This window comes from Micromys minutus (genome assembly GCF_963924665.1).
Source record: "Micromys minutus genome assembly, chromosome: 14".
NCBI classification, from domain to species: domain Eukaryota; kingdom Metazoa; phylum Chordata; class Mammalia; order Rodentia; family Muridae; genus Micromys; species Micromys minutus.
In genome coordinates, this window is record NC_137983.1 from 46672453 (window position 1) to 46692744 (window position 20292).

The 20292-nt window shown below is 39.2% G+C and overlaps 1 protein-coding gene across 1 annotated transcript; it reads left to right on the top strand.

Moving 5' to 3' along the window:
* Positions 1 to 3149: 3149 nt before the first annotated feature.
* On the top strand, positions 3150 to 3956 carry LOC308429585 (sperm-associated antigen 11B-like; the record flags this gene model as incomplete). The annotated part of the gene is made up of 2 exons (XM_080928488.1): positions 3150 to 3210; positions 3748 to 3956. The coding sequence occupies 2 exons, from the start codon at positions 3150 to 3152 to the stop codon at positions 3954 to 3956; spliced, it is 270 nt and encodes an 89-aa protein (XP_080784614.1).
* Between the last annotated feature and the right edge of the window lie 16336 nt (positions 3957 to 20292).

Genomic DNA, 20292 nt, shown 5'->3' on the forward strand with positions numbered 1-20292 from the left:
GTATGAGAAAACTCAGTCTTTCAAAGTGTTTACCACACTGGTTACATTCATAAAAATTCTCTTTAGTATTTATTCTTTCATTCATTTGAAGATTGTGACATGCAAAGGCGTGACTATACTGCTTAAATTCACAAGGTTTCTCTCTAGTATGTGTTCTTTCATGTATTCTAAGACCACAATGATATGAAAAGGATTTACTACGTTGGTTGCATTCATAGAGTTTCTCTCCAGTATCTATTCCATTATGTACTTGGAGATGACTCTGATAAGCAAAGTCTTTACCACACTGGTTACATTCACAGGGTTTCTCTCCACTATGATTTCTTTCACACCTGTGAAGATAATGGGCACAAGTGAAAGCTTTGCCACATTCATTACACTGATGAAGCTTTCTATCTGTAGCAATTCGTTGTACAATTTGGTATAATGGTAAAGAGGAATCATATCTTAAGGACTTATAATTTCATTTACATTTAAACTGTTTCCATTCATTATTGATTGTTTTGCATCTTTGAACATACCTATGATGGTAAGGGCATTTATATGAGTTTTATTTTTTCTTTTTAACTTATTAAAGAGAATTGGAATAGCTCAGAGCTTTACCACAATGAGTGCCTTCATAAATTTTCATTTACTGTGAAATACTCTACATTTATAATGCATCTACAATATGAACCTGGGCAAACATCAAATAATTTCCACATTCCTAGTACAATAAGGATTTTTTTTGCAGTGTGAATTTGTGAGCGATACCTATGAAATTGAAAAAACAATTATTTGTAAACTTGTATCACATTCATAAAGTTTACCCAATGTAGGGACTACTACATATTTTCAAATTTTTCTGGGAGAGAAAGGGATTCATTGCTTCTTTCAAATCTCTAGGCTCACATGGCATATATCACTTCTTACATATAAATGCCTATTAAAACAAGAGTAACAAATGAAACAGTTTCCTGTTACATATTACAGAGTTTGATATATTTTTTTCCTCATATACTCGTTGAATAGGGATTAAGATTTTTCTAAAAAAATATTCTTCATCTCTTATAACTTGCCCTTCTCCCTTAATGTTAGCAATATTACTGCAATTGTATGAGTATCACCAGATTTACTATGGACTATGTACATAATAGAAGTTTTTTTTTTACAAATATTTATCCACTGTTCAATGTGTACACATTTTGCAATATCTAAGTGGTATGGGATTAGACATATTGACACTTCTACTGCATAATCTAATGGGGCAATGATACAAATGCTGGTATTGGTTAAAGCACTGTTTTCTTCTCTTTTCCTTAGAACCATGCACTGAAACACAAATCAGATACACTGAAGTACATTGTTTTGTGAGAGTGTAATAATCATTGATACACTTAAAGCAGTGTTTTATACTGTTGCTTTTCAATAAAACTTCCAGGTGTCATTACAATTTTTTTCAGAGGCATATTCAAACCAACTATCACATTAAAATTACCTTCCATGTCTTCTAGAACGGTGAAAACATTCCTCAATATTGTCATCCCAATTATAGCCTATAGCAGTGAGATTCCTGTAGGTCTCCAGCATCACATCTCTGTAGAGACTCTTCTGTGAAGGATCCAGTGAAGCCCATTCGCTATGTGTGAAGTTCACACACACATCATCATAGGTCACTGCACTCAAACCAGCTCCCACAGCTCAGCCCTTGCTCCTCCACACTGCGATCCTGTGCTCACCACGCTGAGACTTTGGAGCTTGCCTGATTGCACCTCACAGCACCCAGCAGCAGGAATCAGACCTTAGCATGCCAAAAGACTTCACTTTCCAACCTTCATCTGCTTCGTATTTCCTGCTTCCCCATCTATAATTGTGAGTGACTTCTTGTCAAACAACCTTTGTGCCGCCATAAATTAAACTGCCCTCTGCTCCAGTATCCACCAAGGCTTGAATCAGGGTAGTTGACTCATTTTCCAATAGATTATGAAGTTTATATGGAACCTAAAAATCTTTATGGGTCACCCTATCATTTCCAGAGCAAGTCCTAAGGCAGAACAGAAAGAGCCGTTAGGACCACGGGGACCAGATGCTCTGCTTGGGATCCTCTTGCTCACATCACCCACTTGAATGTTTTGTTGGCTGGGGCTTCCCAGGCAGTTTCTGCAGGATGGTGGGTAAGTGTCTACTCCAACGCTCTACTGTTTTTCTATTGCTTGTTTTTCTTTTATTCCTGGCTGCTCTATACATCACAACCTCATACATTCAAAACTGAAAGTGCTGGTATCATGGATTAATCCCTGAGCAAAATGCATAGGGCATTTCATGAATAAATAATCTTTCACCCAAAGCCTGTGCTTCTTGGTTTAGTCTGAATCATACTCTCAGGAATGTGCATGCTTGACAGAAGGCAGTGAGACAAAACACCCACCTGGGAGAAGATGAAGGAGAAAAGGGAGAAGAGCCTTGTGTGTGGTTATCACTCCAGGAGAAAGTGTGGCCTCAACTCTAGGACATTTTTCTGCAGAATTGAATTGGGTCTAATGGCATCACCAGGAGGTGCCATGGGATAAGAGGAAGGAAAGGAAAAATGAAGATGACTCCAATAACATAAAATGAGAAGAAAGAGAGTCAAAGGAGAAGAAGGAGAAGGGAGGGGCAAATAAATATGGAGAGACTGAGGAAGATAAGGACCAGCAGTGAATAGTTAAACTCACCTGACTGTGTGGAGCCCTACATAGCCAGTGTGTCTTATGTCTCCATGTACAATAGTGTTCCACTAAGACAAACATGTTCTGTAGACAACACAGAATCAGCACTGTAGCCTTATGTTAAAGCTATTGAAAAGTAATTATGGAAGCTCCTGCTGTGCTAATAACATTTATTTTTGCCTCCCATGCCTTTTGTCTTAATTTGCCTCCACGAATTCCCTTATTCATCAAGCCCACCCAAAGCATTCAGGCATATCATTTACTTCCTGGAAAAACAAAACCACATAACTCACCAGTTTGTTCTGGGAACAGTGGGGGAAGAAACACATCTTCTAGTGACCTTTTTGACTGTGGACTCTGTCTGGAGGCTGCCAGCCCACACTCCCAGCTTAGCTATAAGAGAGCCTGAAGCAGCTGCCCACCTTCCGGGGCCCTTCACTGCCTGCAGTCCCCTCTGCAGCCATGAAGCCCAGACTCCTTCCTTCCTTTGTCAGCCTCCTCCTTGCAGCCCTTCTGTTTCCAGGTAAAGCAGAAACATGGCTTAGTCCTTGGGCCCAGGCTCCTTCAGCAGTTGTCACATTAGGTCTGGAAGTCTGGGGCAGCCGTAAGACATCAGGGTGCCCTGCCGCACACAGCACGTTTTCTTGATGGCGCGTTTGGGAAGAAGTCAGTGAGATGGGTTCTCAGATGGACTGGTGGTATTAGTTTTCCAAGAGGAAGGATTCCTCCTCGTTCTTCTATGTTACACAGAGGACTTGGAGACATAGATTTAGGGATCTTGGCAAGTGCATTTATGATGTTCATGATGGAGGCTGAGCTTGTTGTTGTTGAGGTACCCATTGTTCCTGGTGCATTTCTTCACGTGCCACTATTTCCATTTTCCCACACGTACATACACATGGATACATCATGCATACATGTGGATAAATATATGCATAAAGATTTTGTGTGAATCCCTCGAAGTTCTTCCATTCTCTTGTCAACCCCCACTCACTGTTGAAATGTGTTCTATCCTCTTGGGTTGCTGAATAGAGTTTCTAACTACCCTTAATTTCGGCAGGCTTGTCTAGAGCCTCATCCATTAACCACTTAGTCACTGAACTCCCCAGTTTCCCTAAGGATGAATTTCCTGCCCGAGGAGTAAATGGGTCTCAGCTGTTGCATCACAGAGTGAAACGCTTACCTCTGCGCATCCCCATTTTCTATGGTAAGTCAGGCACCCAAGAACAAGGCAAGTTCACCCACTTGGGAAATACTGAGGCCATGTGATGGGAGGTGACAGTGGGGATGGGATGAGGTGAGCATCTCTGTTGTGAAGACATGGAGTTGGTGGTTCAGTCTTTCCTAGATGTCAGCAAACTCAGGAGATCCTGCAGCCTCTGCTGAAGCTGGGTCCTTGAGGGACTCAAAAGCATAGGAATCTTGAGAGGCCAAGAGGTGAGTTGTCTGAATTCACTATGCTAATGTCCTATTGATTCAAGCAGTAACAAGAAGACACAATTCTCCTCCTACACAGTTCCTTGTTCCCCAGTCTTGGAGGTCGTTTTTCTCAATTGGAATTTGTACAATACTTGCTAAATTCTGGATGTCAGATGAAGTTCTGGCAGGTTTCCTGGGGAAGCAGGTGGAGGACAGACTGAGCTGTTTGCCACATCCTGTGGGGACAGGTACAAGGGAGTGGCAAAGTACCACAAGCCCAAGCATTCTTCTGAACTCTTCTGGTCAAATCCAGATTTCTTCTCTGTCCCCACATCCTGCCCCAGAGCCAGCTCCAAACCCACAGATCTTGCAGGAGTTGGTAGTTTCTGAAATACCCTTAATCTCAAAGTCATTTCTGACTCAGAGACATGGGTCAGCAGACATGGAAGACAATGGAATGCTGGCAAATTCCTGACGATATTCAGTAGATACAGTCCCACCAACTCTAACTGCTTCCTTATCCTATCATGATCTCTGCTTCCTTGAAATTCACCTCCTGTTTCAAAGGAAGTAGTTTACTGAGGGAAGAGAAAAAGGGAAATGCAATTGTCACACCACTAATATAGGCAGGTGCAATGGGGGCATATGTTCTTTCTGACAGTGTGCTGTGAGGCAACATTACAATGCCATTTTGTTAATATGGGAATGTGGGAGACTTTGAAGGACAGAGCTCTCTCTGAACTTGTGTTCGTGGATTAGAATTTGAAATTATGAACACTACAAACTATTTTCATATGTACAGCCATCCCCTTCATCATAGTCTGTGGGTCGATGTTAAGGTGATACCTGATTGGGGTAGGCAGAGAAAACTCTAGGACAATGGAAGAGGCAGGATTGGGAGAGAGAGTTTCCAGGAGAAATGAAGATGGAGACAGATGCTAATGTTTCTCTCTCTGAATCTCTTCATAAGTAAGGTTGTAATGAATGTTTTATAAGGAATGGAATTATACAAGATCATTTGATTTATAAAGGTTAACAAATTATATTATACCTATTGGATCAGAGTAGTTTGGTGTGTTCTTTGATGTGGTGACTTAAATGATTTCTAAGGGTGTAGTGGTGGATCACGTAAAGCCTGTCAGAGAGTTTGGATATGTGTGTCTAAGGCTTGACAACAACATGCCAAGGGGAAGTGAGTGAAAACAGCAGACTGAGATGGTTGTATCCACCCAGGATAGAAGCAACAGGGGTGGTAGGGTGAACTGTGCCCAAGTTCATGGAGGTGGTGTTGTAAGGTCACCAATTAGAGATCTTCTTAGTGCCAGATGGCCTCAAGCAGGAGCTGGCACAATTGTGGGATAAAAGGTTAAGCTAACTTTTTAATATTTACTGCAACATAACCTTACTTTAGAAATGACACCTGACTCATTCTTGTCATAAGCTTCTGATACTAATGTGGACATTCCTTTTTACAGTGCCTGGACCATATTACAAAATTGTGAACTGCAAGAAAAGAAGAGGATCCTGTCAAGAATCCTGTAATTTTATGGATATACAAGTGGGCTACTGTTCAAGAAAGAAAGATGCCTGCTGTTTACATACACTCTAATGTTGCTGATCACTGAAGCTGAAGTGACCTGTAAGGTCTCCTGAACTGTCTTGTCCTTCCAAGTGTGCGCCCACTAGAGAAGAGCCTAATCAAAGAAAGGCATTTCTATTCATGTCCAGCAACCTAAGCATTTTATTACAACAAAACTAAACAACAGAGTCTGGGTACACACTAGCTTAGGAAAGGCTTACTAGCTTTAGATACAACTCCAAAGTCACACCATTCATGTTGGAAGATGTGACAATAATAAACCTTCATAGGAAAGCATTCAAACAATGTGTTCATTCATTTAAGGAACAACTTGAGTTACTTCTCTTTGTCGTGGATACTGAGAAATGTGAGAGGAAAATGTGTAAGATACACACGGAAATAAATATCTGAATGGATAGCACAAGTGAACTGGTATCTTTTCTTTAATATGAGTGTATTTTACACAGTAGTAGTGAATTATTAAGAAGTGGCTTCTTGGGAAAGATGAGAAAGGTTGGTAGGATGACCAGAAACTTGTAAAGTTGGGAGAGGGGGGCAGAAAATTTCAAGCATAGAGTACAGTTTTCACAAAGCTATAGGAACATGGAAGAGTTCAGTACAGCTTCAAGGGAGGTCACTTTGCAGAAGCAGGTGTTCTCCATGTGGGAATGGGTACAATGCCTTCATGGCCAACTGGGCACAAAACCTTGGAGTCCTAAACAAGAGGGAGTTGTATCAGGTGCTCTAGGATGCCACCAGCCCGTCTGTGCTCATTCTAATGACAGACTTAAGAATGTACTAGAGATGAGAAGCCAGGGAAGAGGCGACTGCTGCTGTTTAAGATGAAGAAAATCAGTTACAACTGAGGTTGAGAAAACAGTGGAGAGGAAGTCACCAGTCAGGGGCTGTAAATAAGTGGAGTGCCTGAGACTGCTGACCATGGAGAAGGAGGGACCACAGGGTAGAGGTGAGTTATGCCACCGAGCCTACCTGCACAGTACAGAGGGCGCAGAGATTTTCTGGACATGTTGAACTCTTAAGGCTTTCACAGCGAGGAGATGAATGAGTATGTGCGAATCTAGGAGAGAAGAGGAAGTGAGATCCCTAAGTTGCAGTCATTTGTCAGTAGGTGCTAAAGCCTGTAGTTAGAGATGGCTTTCCAGGAAATAGAAATCTGTAATTCAGATAGGGCTTTCAGGGTGTTGTGGGGAGTTACTAAGTAAAGTACCCGAAATAATGCATTTCCAAATGATGAGGAGTGTGGTGGTTTGCTGGGTTGGACAGCAGAAGTCATGCCCGACTGCAGGAAGTGGTCCTGGAGAACAGCCATGGATAGCTCATCTGCCCGTCCTCCTTTTTGGAGCTGGCACACCGTGGTAAGGGCTGGGACCCCTTGGCCTCTAGACTGAAAATTAATTACCAATAAAGCCTTAGATGTTTAATTGGAGGAGGTCAGTGATTTTTAAGTGAATATAACAAAAATTACTCAAGAAAGAGTTTTGTTTGTGGGATAACAGTTAAAATAGTGAATAAAGAAATTCCCATCTATATGAGACAGACAAGAGGGAATGGAGATGAGAGGGGGAGGGGAGGTGTTTCAGCCTTCCATGTAGAAAAGCAGTGCACATGTTTCATTATTTGTCTTAAATCTAACATTATTTCTCTTCTTCATTCACTCGATTGCTCAACAAATATCTAGTACCCACCATCTTTCCTTCAATTGTTGTTTTAGGTTCAAACATTCAATCATCATCAAACTCACTATGCTCATGAACTTTATACTCTAACTAGCATGAGTAACCACAAGGAAGGCATGCAAGTACCATATATGCCATCGCAGGAAATAGTAACTATAATGAGAGAAGAGTATCATGGAGGCAGATTGTTGACTTTTAGAGAGAACAGTGACTCACTGAGAAGATAGGAACTGGATAAAATCCTAAAGGATAGTAAGGTATGGTGGCCATCGCCACCAAGGGGAGGGAACAACAAATAGCAATGCATCGAGGACGGCCTTGATGGATATGTTTGAAGAGTTTTGGGAGGAAGCCCATGTGATCAGAGCAAAGGGAACAAAAATTCAGGGTGATCTAGGGGCATTGCTAAATGACATTTCAGGCTGGGTGGAGATTCTGTATCATAGCCAAGTGCATTGGGATGAGGACCATTATCTTTCTGCTGGATTGAAGATTTTGGCAGACTAGATAGCAAAGGGACACTTCTTTATATGGTAACATCCCACTGTTTAGTTCATCTTTCTGAATAAGGAACCTTCAATCTAATGTCCTTTTAATTATCTCTCCCTTCCTCCTGACCCAGGATGGAAAAGACAAAAAAAGTTCTTCAGTGGATTTGGATATCACCTATTACAGATACAATATGCTTGTAGTTCACTGCTATTTCTCCTTGTAGTAAGTCATTGTTTTGGATATTTTAAATTTACATTTCAAATGTTTTCCCCTTTTCTCCTCTGGAAACCCCTTATGCTATTCCTCTTCCCCTCTTTTTATGCACATATACCTCCTCCCACCTCCCCACTCCTACCTCTGAATCACCCTGAAATTCTACACTGGAAAATTCAGCCTTCATAGGACCAAGGACTTCTTCTTTCACTGATGCTCAACAAGGCCATCCTCTGCTACATATGTAGCTGGATCCAGGAGTCCCTCCACGTGTACATTTTGGTTGGTGATTTAGTCCCTTGGAGCTCTGGGGAATCTGGTTGGTTAATATTATTGTTCTTCCTATGGGATTGCAAGCCCCTTCAGCTCCTTCAGTCCTTTCTTTATCTCCTCCATTGGGGTTCATGTGCTTGGTCTGATGGATAGCTGCAAGCATCTTCATATGTATTGGTACGGTTCTGGCAGAACCTCTCAGGAGGCATCCATATCAGGCTTGCAGTAGCAAGCAGTTCTTGGCAACAGCAATAGTGACTGTGCTTGGTGGCTGCATATGGGATGGGTCCCCAGGTGGAGCACTCTTTGGGTGGCCTTTCCTTCAGTCTCTGCTCTACTATTTGTCCCCATATTTACTTTAGACAGGAGCAATTCTGAGTTTAAATTTGAGAAGGGTGGGTGGCCCCATACCCCACCAGGGACCTTGCCTAACCTCTGGATCTGGTCTCTACAGATTTTCCCTCCCCTTTGTTGGGCATTTTAGCTAATATCATCCTTGTTTGGTCCTCTTGCTTTCCTGGCATTTGGGACTTGCAGGTGGCTTTCCCCAGTTCCCCATTGGTACACAGCCTGTTCATATTTCTGACCCTCTGTATATCAACACTGTCTGCTCTCATACCTGATCCTGGACCCTCTTTTATCCTCTTCTTCATTTCTTACTCCCAAGTACCTCCCACTCTCTACCTCCCACCCTCTACCTCCCATGCATATTTTATTTTTCCTTCTACGAAGGACTGAAGCATCTACATTTTGGTCTTCTGCCTTTTAGGGCTTCATATGATCTGTGAATTATTTTTTAAGCAGTCCAAGCTTTTGGGCTAATATACACTTATCAGTGAGTGCATACCACATGTGTTCTTTTGTGACTGGGTTACTTAACTTGAGATATTTTCTAGTTGTATCCATTTGCATAAGAAGTTCAAGTAGTCATTGTTTTGAATTGCTGAGAGTACTCCATTGTGTAAATGTACCACAATTTCAGTATCTATTCTTCTGTTGAAGGATATCAGGTTCTTTCCAGCTTTTGGATATTATATATAAGGCAGCTATAAACATAGTGGAGCATGTGTTCTTTTTGCATGTTAGAGCATCTCTTGGGTATATGCCCAAAAGAGGTATAGCTGGATCCTCAGATAGTACTATGTCCAATTATCTGAGGATCTGCCAGACTGATTTCCAGTGTAGCTGTACCAGCTTGCAATCCCACCAATAATGGAGGAGTATTCCTCTTTCTCCACAACCTAGCCAGCATCTGTGGTCACCTGAGTTTTTGATCTTAGTCATTCTGACTGGTATGAAGTAGAATCTCAGAGTTGTTTTGATTTGCTTTTACTATAGTTAGGTATGGGCCTTAAATTCTTGATCTTTCCAAGACTTTTAACATGAAGGGGTGTTGAATTTTGTCAAAAGCTTTCCCAAGATTTAGTGAGATGATCATGTGTTTTTTTTCTTTGACTTTGTTTATATTGTGGATTACATTGATGGATTTCCATATATTGAACTATCACTGCATCCCTGTATGAAGCCTACTTGATCATGGTGAATGATTGTTTTGATGTGTCTTTGGTTTGTGAAAATTTCATTGAGTATTTTTGCATCAATATTCATGAGTGAAATTGATCTCAGATTCTATTTCTTTATAGAGTTTTTAGATATAAGTGTAATTGTAATGGTGGTTTCAAAGAATGAATTGGGTGGTGTTTCTTCTGTTTCTATATTGTGGAGTAGTTTGAATAATATTGGTATTAGGTCTTCTTTTAGTTCTGATAGAATTCTGCACTAAACCCATTTGGTCCTAGGCTTTTTTGGTTGGAAAACTTTTAATGACTGCTTCTATTTATTTAGGGGTTATAGGACAATTTTGATAGTTTATCTGATCCTGATTTAACTTTGGTACCTGGTATCTGTCTAGAAAATTGTCTATTTCCTCCAGAATTTCCAGTTTTGTTGAATATAGGTTGTAGTAGGAACTGATGATTTTTTTTTGTATTTCTTCAGTTTCTGTTATGTCTCCCATTTTTTAATTTTTATTATTTTATTGGATATTCTCTGTATTTATTTACATTTCAAATGTTAGCCCATCCCCCCTGCCCCATCACTCTCTCTCTCCAACTGCTTCCATGAAGGTGTTTCCTCTCCGAATCACCCTTTCCACCTCAGTGCCTTGGCTGTTGATGATGTTGTTTTTCTCATTAGGTTGCGAACCTTTTAGCTCCTTCAGTCCTTTCTCTAGCTCTTTCATTGGGGTCCCTGTGTTCAGTCTGATGGTTAGCTGCAAGCATTCTCATCTGTATCTATATGACTCTGACAAAGCCTCTGAGAAGACATCCATGTCTGGTTCCTGCCAGTAAACACTTCTTGGTATCAGCAATAGTGCTTGGGTTTGTTGACTGCATATGGGGTGGTCCTCCAGGTGAGGCAGTATCTATAGATCTTTTCTTCAATCCCTGTTCCTCTATTTGACCTTGTATTTCACCCCCTGAGTGTTTTTTTCTCCCCTCTAAGAAGGACTGAAGCATTCACATTCTGGTCTTTTTTTTTTTCAGCTTCATAAGTTCTGTGGATGGTTTCTCCGGTATTCCGAGGTTTTTGGGCTAGTATCCGCTTATAAGTAAGTACATACCATGAGTGCTCTTTTGTGACAGGTTACATCAATCAGGAGGATAGCTTCTAGTTCCAACCATTTGTCTAGGATTTTAATGAACTCATTTTTAATAGCTGAGTAGTAGTAGTATTTCATTATGTAGAGGTTTCACAATTTATGTATCCATTCCTCTATTGAAGGACATCTGGGTTCTTTCAAGCTTCTGGCTATTATAAATAAGGCTGCTATTAACATGGTTGAACATGTGTTCTTGTTAGATATTGGAGCTACATTTGGGTATAGGCCCAGGAGTAGTATAGCTGGGTCCTCAGGCAGTACTATGTCCAATTTTCTGAGGGATCAGCAGACTAATTTCAGAGTGGTTCTACCAGTTTACAATGCCAGTAAAGTGGAGAAGTGTTTCTCCTTTTCTACAACCTAGCCAGTATTTGCAGTCATCTAAAATATTGATCTTATCCATTCTCACTGTTGTTAGGTGGGAATCTTAGGGTTGTTTTGATTTTTATTTCCCTAATGACTAGGGATGTTGAGCATTTCTTTAGGTGCTTCTCAGCCATTCAATATTCCTTAGTTGAAAAGTCTTTGTTTAGCTCTGTACCCCACTTTTAATAGGACTATTTGATTATCTAGAGTCTAACTTCTTGAGTTCTTTGTATATATTGGATACTAGCCCTCAATCAGTTCTAGGATCGGTAAATTTTTTTCCCAATCTGTTAGTTGCTGTTTTGTCCTTTTGACAGCGTCCTTGGCCTTACAGAAGCTTTGCAATTTCATGAGGTCACATTTGTTGATTCCTGATCTTAGAGCATAAGCCATTGGTATTCTGTTCAGGAAAATTTCCCCTGTGCCTATGTGTTCTAAGCTTTTCCCTACTTTCTGTTCTATTGGTTTCAGCATACCTGGATTTATGTGGAGGTCTTTGATCCACTTTGACTTGACTTTAGTACAAAGAGATAAAATGGGATTGATTTGAATTCTTCTGCATGCTGGCATGCTGACTGTCAGTTGAACCAACATCATTTGTTGAAGATTTTGTCCTTTTCCCATTTAATGTTTTTAGTTCCTTTGTCAAAGATTAAGTGACCATAGGTATGTGGGTTCATTTCTGGGTCTTCAATTCTATCCCATTGATCTACCTGCCATTGGTGTTTTGTTCAGGAAATTTTCTCCTGTGCCTATATGTTCTAAGGTTTACCCTATTTTCTCTTCTAATACTTTCAGTGTACCTGGTTTAATGTGGAGATCTTTGATCCACTTACACTTGAGCTTTGTACAAGGAGATAAGAAAGGGTCTATTTTCATTCTTCTGCATGCTGAGTGCCAGTTGGATCAATATTTGTTGAAGAGGCTGGCCTTTTTCCATTGAATGTTTACAGCTCCTTTGTCAAAAATCAAGTGACCATATATGTGAGCGCTCATTTCTGGATCTTCTATTCTATTCCATTGATCCATGTGCCTATCTCTGTACCAGTACCATGCAGTTTTTAACACAATTGCCTTGTAATATAGCTTGAGGTCAGGGATGGTGATTCTAGCAGATGTTTTCTTGTTGTTGAGAATGAATTTCGCTATTCTAGGTCTTTTGTTATTCCAGATGAAATTGCACAATGCTCTTTCCAACTCTATGAAGAATTGGGTTGGAATTTTGATGGGGATTTCATTGAATGTGTAGATTGCTTTTGGTAAGATGGCCATTTTTACAATGTTGATCCTTCTAATCCATGAGCATGGAAGGTCTTCCCATTTTCTGAGATCTTCCTTGATTTTCTTCTTTAAAGATTTGAAGTTCTTGTCATACAGGTTCTTCACTTGCTTAGTAAGAGTCACACCAAGGTATTTCATATTGTTTGTGACTATTGTGAAAGGTTTCTTTTCTCTATTTCTTTCTCTGCATCTCTGTCCTTTGAGTAGAAGAAGGTTACTGATTTGTTTGAGTTAATTTTGTATCCAGCCACTTTGCTGAACTTTTTTTTTTTATCAGCTGCAGAAGTTCTCTGGTGGAATTTTTGGGGTCACTTATGTACACTATCATGTCATTTGTAAACAGTGATGTATTTACTTCTTCCTTTCCAATTTGTATCCCTTTGATTTCCTTTTGCTGTCTAATTGCTCTGGCCAGGACTTCCAGTACTATGTTGAATAGGTAGGGGGAGAGTGGGCAGTCTTGTCTTGTCCCTATTTAAGGGATTGCTTCAATTTCCTACCATTAGGTTTGATGTTGGCTATTGATATGCTGTATATTGTTTTTATTATGTTTAAGTATGGGCTTTGATTCCTCTTCTTTCCAAAACTTTTAACATGTAGGGGTGTTGAATTTTGTCAAATGCTTTCTCAGCATCTAGTGAGATGACCATGAGGTTTTTTTCCTTTGAGTTTGTTAAATGGTAGAGTATCTTGATGTATTTCCATATATTAAACCATCCTTGCATCCCAGGTATGAAGCCTTCTTGATATTGCTGAATGATCGTTTTGATGCATTCTTGCATTCTGTTTGCAAGGATGTTGTTGAGTATTTTTGCATCAATGTTCATAAGTAAGATTGTTCTGTAGTTCTCTTTCCTTGTAGGGCCTTTGTGTGGTTTAGGAACAAGGGTTATTGTGGCCTCGACAAATGAGTTAGGTTGTGTTCCATCTGACTCTATTTTTGTGGAATAGTTTGGAGAGTATTGGTATCAGGTTGTAAATAAAAGTCTGATAGAATTCTGCACTGAACCCATCTGGACCTGGGCTCTTTTTGGTTGGGAGGTTTTTGATGACTGCTTCTATTTCTTTAGGTGTTACAGGATTATTTAGATGGTTTACCTGGTCCTGATTTAACTTTAGTATCTTGTATCTGTCTAGGAATTCATCCATTTTTTTCCAGATTTTCCAGCTTTGTAGAGTATAGGCTTTTGAGTTGGATCTGATGATTTCTTGGATTTCCTCAGTTTCAGTTGTTATGTCTCCACTTCCCTTTTTGATTTTGTTAATTTGGATGCTCTCTCTTTGCCCTCTAGTTAGTCTGGCTAAGGGTTTATCAATTTTGTTGATTTTCTCAAAGAACCAGCTCTTGGTTTTGTTGATCCTTTGAATGGTTCTTTTTGTTTCTCTTTGGTCAATTTCTACTCTGAGTTTGATTATTTATTTCCATCTACTCCTCTTAGGTATATCTGCTTTCTTTTGTTCTAGAGTTTTCAACTGTGCTGTCAAGTTGCTAGTGTATGCTCTCTCCAGTTTCTTTTTGGAAGCACTCAGAGCTATGAGTTTTCCTCTTAGTGCTGCTTTCATTGCATCCCATAGGTTTGGGTATGTTGTGTTTTCATTTTCATTAAATTCTAGAATATCCTTAATTTCTTTCTGTATTTCTTCTTTGACCATGCTGTCGTTTAATATAGCATTGTTTAGTTTCCATGCATATATGGGCTTTTTGTTGTCTTTGTTGTTACTTACGGCTAGCCTTAGACCATGGTGATCTGAAAGGATGCATGAGAGTATTTCAATCTTCTTGTATCTATTGAGGCTTGTTTTGTGACTGATTATATGATTAATTTTGGAGAAGGTGCAATGAGGTGCTGAGAAGAAGGTGTATTCTTTTGTTTTAGGATGAAATGTTCTGTAGATGTCTATTAATTCCAATTGGTTTATAACCTCTGCTAGTTTCACTGTGTCCTTGTTCAGTTTCTGTTTCCATCATCTGTCCATTGATGAGAGTGGGGTGTTGAGGTCTCCTACTATTATTAATGAAAATGTGAGGTTGAAGTCTCCCAATATTATTGTGTATGGTGCTATGAGTGCTTTGAGCCTTAATATAGTTTCTTTAATTCATGTGCGTGCCCCTGCATTTGGAGTATAGATATTCTAAATTGAGAATTCAGCTTGTTGGATTTTTCCTTTTACAACTATCAAGTGTCCTTTCTAATCTTTATTGATAACTTTTGGTTGAAAGTTTATTTTATTCGATATTATAATGTCTACTCAAGATTGTTTCTTGGGGACATTTGCTTGGAATGTTTTTCCAGACTTTTACTCTGATGTAGTGTCTTTCTTTGTCACTGAGGTGTGCTTCCTGTATGCAGCAAAATGCTGGATTCTGTTTATGTATCCAGGCTGTTTGTTTATGTCTTTTTATTGGCCAACTGAATCAATTGACATTAAGAGATATTAAGAAATAGTGATTGTTGCTTCCTGTTATTTTTGTTGTCCGGGTTGGACTATGTTCTTTTGAGTATCTTTCTTTGGTTTTGTTGAAAGAGAGATTGCTTTCTTGCTTTTTCTTGGGTGTAGTTTTTCTCTTTTTTGTTGGAATATTTTATCTATTATACTTTGTAGACTGGATTTGTGGTAAGATATTGTGTAAATTTGTTTTTGTCATGGAATATCTTGGTTTCTCCATCTATGGCAATTGAGAGTTTAGCTGGATATTGTAGTCTGGTCTGGCATTCATGTTTGCTAAGGGTCTGTATGACATCTGCCAAAGATCTTCTGGATTTCATATTCTCTGTTGAGAAGTCTGGTATAATTCTGATAGGTTTGCCTTTACATTATTTAACCTTTTACCATTACTGCTTTTTTTTTCCATTACTGCTTTTTAATATTCTTTGTTTTGTGCATTTGTTGTTTTGATTATTATGTGATGGGAGAAATTTCTTTTCTGGTTCATTCTATTTGGAGTTCTCTTTGTTCATTTTTCTGTTTATGGGCATCTCTTTCTTTAGGTTAGGGCAGTTTTCTCTTAATAATATTTTGAAGATATTTATTGTCCCTTTATGTTGAAAATCTCCACTCTCTTTTATATCTTTTATCTTTAGGTTTGGTCTTCCCATTATGTCTTGGATTTCCTGGATGTTTTGCATTGGGAGCTTTTTGCATTTTACATTTTTTGACTGTTGTTTCAATGTCTTCTATGGTATCTTCTGCATTTGACATTTTCTCTTTTATCTCTTGTATTCTGTATGTGATGCTTGCATCTATGACTCCTAATCTTTTTCCTGTGTTTTCTAGTTCCAGTGGTTCTTTCATTTTGTGATTTCTTTATTGTTTATATTTCCATATTTAAATTCTGTATAGTTTTATTTAATTTCTTCACATTTTTGTGTGCTTTACTCTAATTCTTTATAGAATTTATGTGTTTCCTTTTAAGGGCTTCTACTTATATATTTGTGTTCTCTTGTATTTCTTTAAGGGAGTTATTTATGTTCTTATTAAAGTCCTTTATCATCATCATAGGATGTGATTTTAAAACTAAATCTTGGTTTTTCTAGTGTTTTGGGGGTATCCAGGTCTTGTTGTGTTGGGAGAACTTGGTTCTGATGTTTCAAAGAAGCCTTGGTTTATGTTGCTTAGATTCTTGCCCTTGCCTCTTGCCATCTGGTTTTCTCTTGTGTTAGTTGTTCTTGTTGTCTCTGATTGGAGCTTGTCACACTTGTGGGCTTGTGAGCCTGTGATCTTAAGAGTGAGTGCACTCCTGGAAGACCAGCTCTCTCAGGGCAGGATTTGGGTAAGGAGGACTATAGGACAGCTTTAGCCCTGAGGCACAGGTGGAGACCGTGATTTTGTTTTTGTTTTTAAGAATGAGAATAAAGTGTAATGTGTCATGAGTGGATCAAGTTGGAGTTTGGGAAAGGGAAAGTATACACTCAAAATATGTTGTATGAAGAACAAAAGAAAAAAAATAGTGTGTGTGTTTGGCTAAAATTTTCTTTGATCTGAAAACTGAGACATTATCCCTGGGGGAAAAAAGCTTTGGTGCAACATTTTACTATTACACTAGGTTCTAATACAACTGTCATCCACTACCCTAAGTCTTGTCAGCCCTACATATGCAAATGAAGCCTTACTTAATTTTAAGACCATGGAAGAATTACCTCTGTCAGACTCTAGGAGACCTGAGAGTTGTGTTGCCTGTTCAGGCTTGTGTGGTTCTTCTGCACTGCTCACTTGTGGTTTGGCAATAAGGCAGGATTTCTGGAATGCCCCTCTCCTGTTCCAAGCCTGGCCATGAGCCTTGCATTTTCTTTACTCTTTCTAATCCAAAACACAGGTTTAAATAGGATCTGAAGTAGATAAGCTTTAAGAACTGATTCCTTTATTAAAACATTTGTTACTCATTTGTCACTTGACTTCCATTTTTTTGTTTTCAATAGTTTTTCATTCCTGCAGCAGTCGTATAAATATGGGGAACAGATACCCAGTCTTCTGTGAACATGAGGACAAGAGTAACGGTAACAGTATCCTCCCTTTTGGTGGCACTCCGTAATTGAGTTTGCTTCTCTTTTTACAAATCCAACAGCTGCAAGGAGAGAGCAGGTACTGTTTAGAGCCATAGGTACAATGCCAAATATTTGAGAACATTTTGGGGATATAAGATAGATTGATAACATGTCTAAGTAGATGGGATAATATTCTCTTCCAAGTGATTGTCATGGAATTGAACCTTGGGGACAGGTAATGAAATCACACACTTGGCAAGGATGTGTAGCAGAATTATGAGTGTAGCCTTTATGTTTTATGTTTATACTTGAGCTTTCTCCTTAACACACTTATAACTCCATTTTACTGTTGTCCCTAAGATGCCATATACTCTATTTCTTAATAATACAGGTGTTATACCACAAATGTATTCTGAAGTGCCCCATTTCTACTGTTAAGTCTGATTGGTTCTTCTTACTTCACTCCAAGTTTCCAGAACAGCACAGTTTCCACCAAAACTTATAATTATTAGTGTTATACTGATATTTGGTTCCCTTGGGAAATTTTTATAGGTTTTAGAAATTGGTCCTTATTCTGCCTTCTGTGAGATATCACAGAACACATAGAATGTGTTCTAGATTAGTCTTCACCAGTATTCAGGATAGAACAAAATTACTCTCTGATAAACTCGAGTGCTGAGAGCCATCAGAATTAAGGAATTTCCTTAGCCTGAGCAACACCATTTCACATAGATCTAGGCCTAGGTTTCTGTTTCCCACCATAGAGGCCTTTTATCCAGAAATCAGGTGATCTTACTATGGTCAGGTAGCTAGCTGAGTAGAACGCTCACCCAGGCAACAGATCCTACTTGGCAGAACATTCTGATGCACCTGGATGGTCCCCCTCATGTAATTCTCCCTGTTCTTCTTCTTCTTTTTTTTTTTTTGATATGGTTTTGGCACATAATAAAGGATAGCTTGATCAGCACTTTAGACTTGTTCTCCTTCTTTGTGTCTCTTGTCTCCCAATTGTCAGTTCTCTCCTCAGTTATATGTTGAAGACCCCATGGGCCTGGGTATCTTGGCATCTAATATGAAAGCCTAAAGATTGGGGATCCTGATGAACACTCCTCACCACGGATGGCAGTCACTCAAAGGAATACTGCAAAGCTTGGAGCCACAAGTGAAGATCTGCACTGTGATCACCACAGAGTTCACCACCTGTGAGCCTGATCCATTGGAGATGTAAGTAAGTGGGACAATTATGGGACAAGCACTGAGTAAGCATGACTTATTCTTAAGGATTCCCTCAAGACACGAGGAACGAGTAAAGAAAAAGGATATTGACATTTTTTCTTGATTTTATTGGAGATATCTGCCTAGGGTTCCCCCAGGAGGGAACTATTAATGAAAAAAGATGGAGCAGAGTGGGGAATTGTATCCAGGATTATTATGATATTTTTGGGCCTGAAAAGTTACCTGTGCAGGTGCTGAGCACCTGCAGATGTTTCTGAAAAGCTTGTAGTTAAGAAACTGGCTTCCAAGGAACCCTGTGAAGGCATTTACCCCTCCCTTGAAGTGCTGAAGTCACCTCTAAAGGATAGGCCCAGTGGAGGTCCTTGGCCTGAGGCAGCTGTCTCCTTGGAGGAAGAGGCTGCCAGATATTTAGAAAACAGAGTTTGTTGAGAACTTCAGGGAAACTGTGCGACTTAATATCAAAAGTGCTTCATCTAAAAAGTGGACAAAAGATAAACTTTTAGGCTGGGAGTCCCTATGACTCCAACAACAAACAAACCCGGTTCAGCTCACCACCCCCCAAGGCTTGGAAGCAACTCCCTTCTTGGCCAAACACCAAGGACCTAATGAACTTTATAGCAATTCATCAGCCATCTTACTGATTCAGAAGAGAGATTTGTAGGTGGCCAAGAAAAGGAAAGCATTTCAGAAAACATCTTGCTTTTGAGAATGCTAATTTATCACATAGATTTACAGATCATGGGCTCCATATAGCCCAGGACAAAATTCAATTACAAAGCCCTTATTTTTAATCTAGGACTTTAACTTTGCCATCAAACCATAATTACCCAAAAGATTCAATTAAAAATCAGCCACTTACAAACCTTGAATGATTTTTCAGAAACTCTTAAGTGATATTAATTGAATTAGGCCTTATCTTAAATTTACTACCAGGGAATTTAAGCAGCTTTTTGATATTCTTTTTTTTTTTTTTTTGATCTGAATAAAAATTTATTTAAACTCCTGAAGTAATCTTTTGAGTTTCCACATAATCATGACAGCACAGAACAATTCTTTCCTAGAATCATGTATTGTTAAAATTTACTCAAATGTTTCATAGAAACTTTCATAATACCTAGCATGATTCATATCAATTGGGCAAACTGCCAATTGAGCAAACTCATAAGAGCAAGCAGAAAGCTTTTACTCCTCATTAGATATTCATTGGGTAGGCATCAGGGAACATTACGTAAGTATTTTACTGCATCTCACCATTGCTGGCTGCTTTTCATTCATATTGAAATTTCCAGACTCCTCCCCATAAACAAGCTCTATCCCAAGACAGGTATGGATCATGAAGGAAATCTTCAAATATTGATAAACTGCAGAGGAAGGGGCTTTTCTCCAAAGCGTTTCTAAGTTTTTCTGTAAGAGTAAGTCCATGTCCCTATACTTCAAAAGTAGAAAATGTTTTCTAAAGAGGAGGCCTGTTTCCGGAACCACTTGATTTATAAAGTCTAACCTGGGGTTTCCTGCACTATTTTATCCCTCTTAATCAGTCTTTTTCATTTACTTTTGACAGTCTCCCTTTGGTGGCCTTGAACTCAAAATCCTGCCTCCATCTCCAGAGTGCTGATACTACACTACCATAAAAGCCTTACTCTTAAGGGAGGTGGTCTTTTATAACCCACCTCCACATTGGTCCTCACACCACCTACAGTCCTGATTCTCCTGCTTAACCAGCTTGGTAGAGAGCAAACCAAAAGGTTAGATCAAGTGGATATATCCTTTTAAAGAAATCCATATAACTATTAAAAGTTAATGTAGTTACAAATCATGGAAGCATCATTGTTTGCCATACTAAAACCGGTCTTATGAACTTATAGTATAGAACTTGAGCTTCGAGATAATACACTAATCTCTT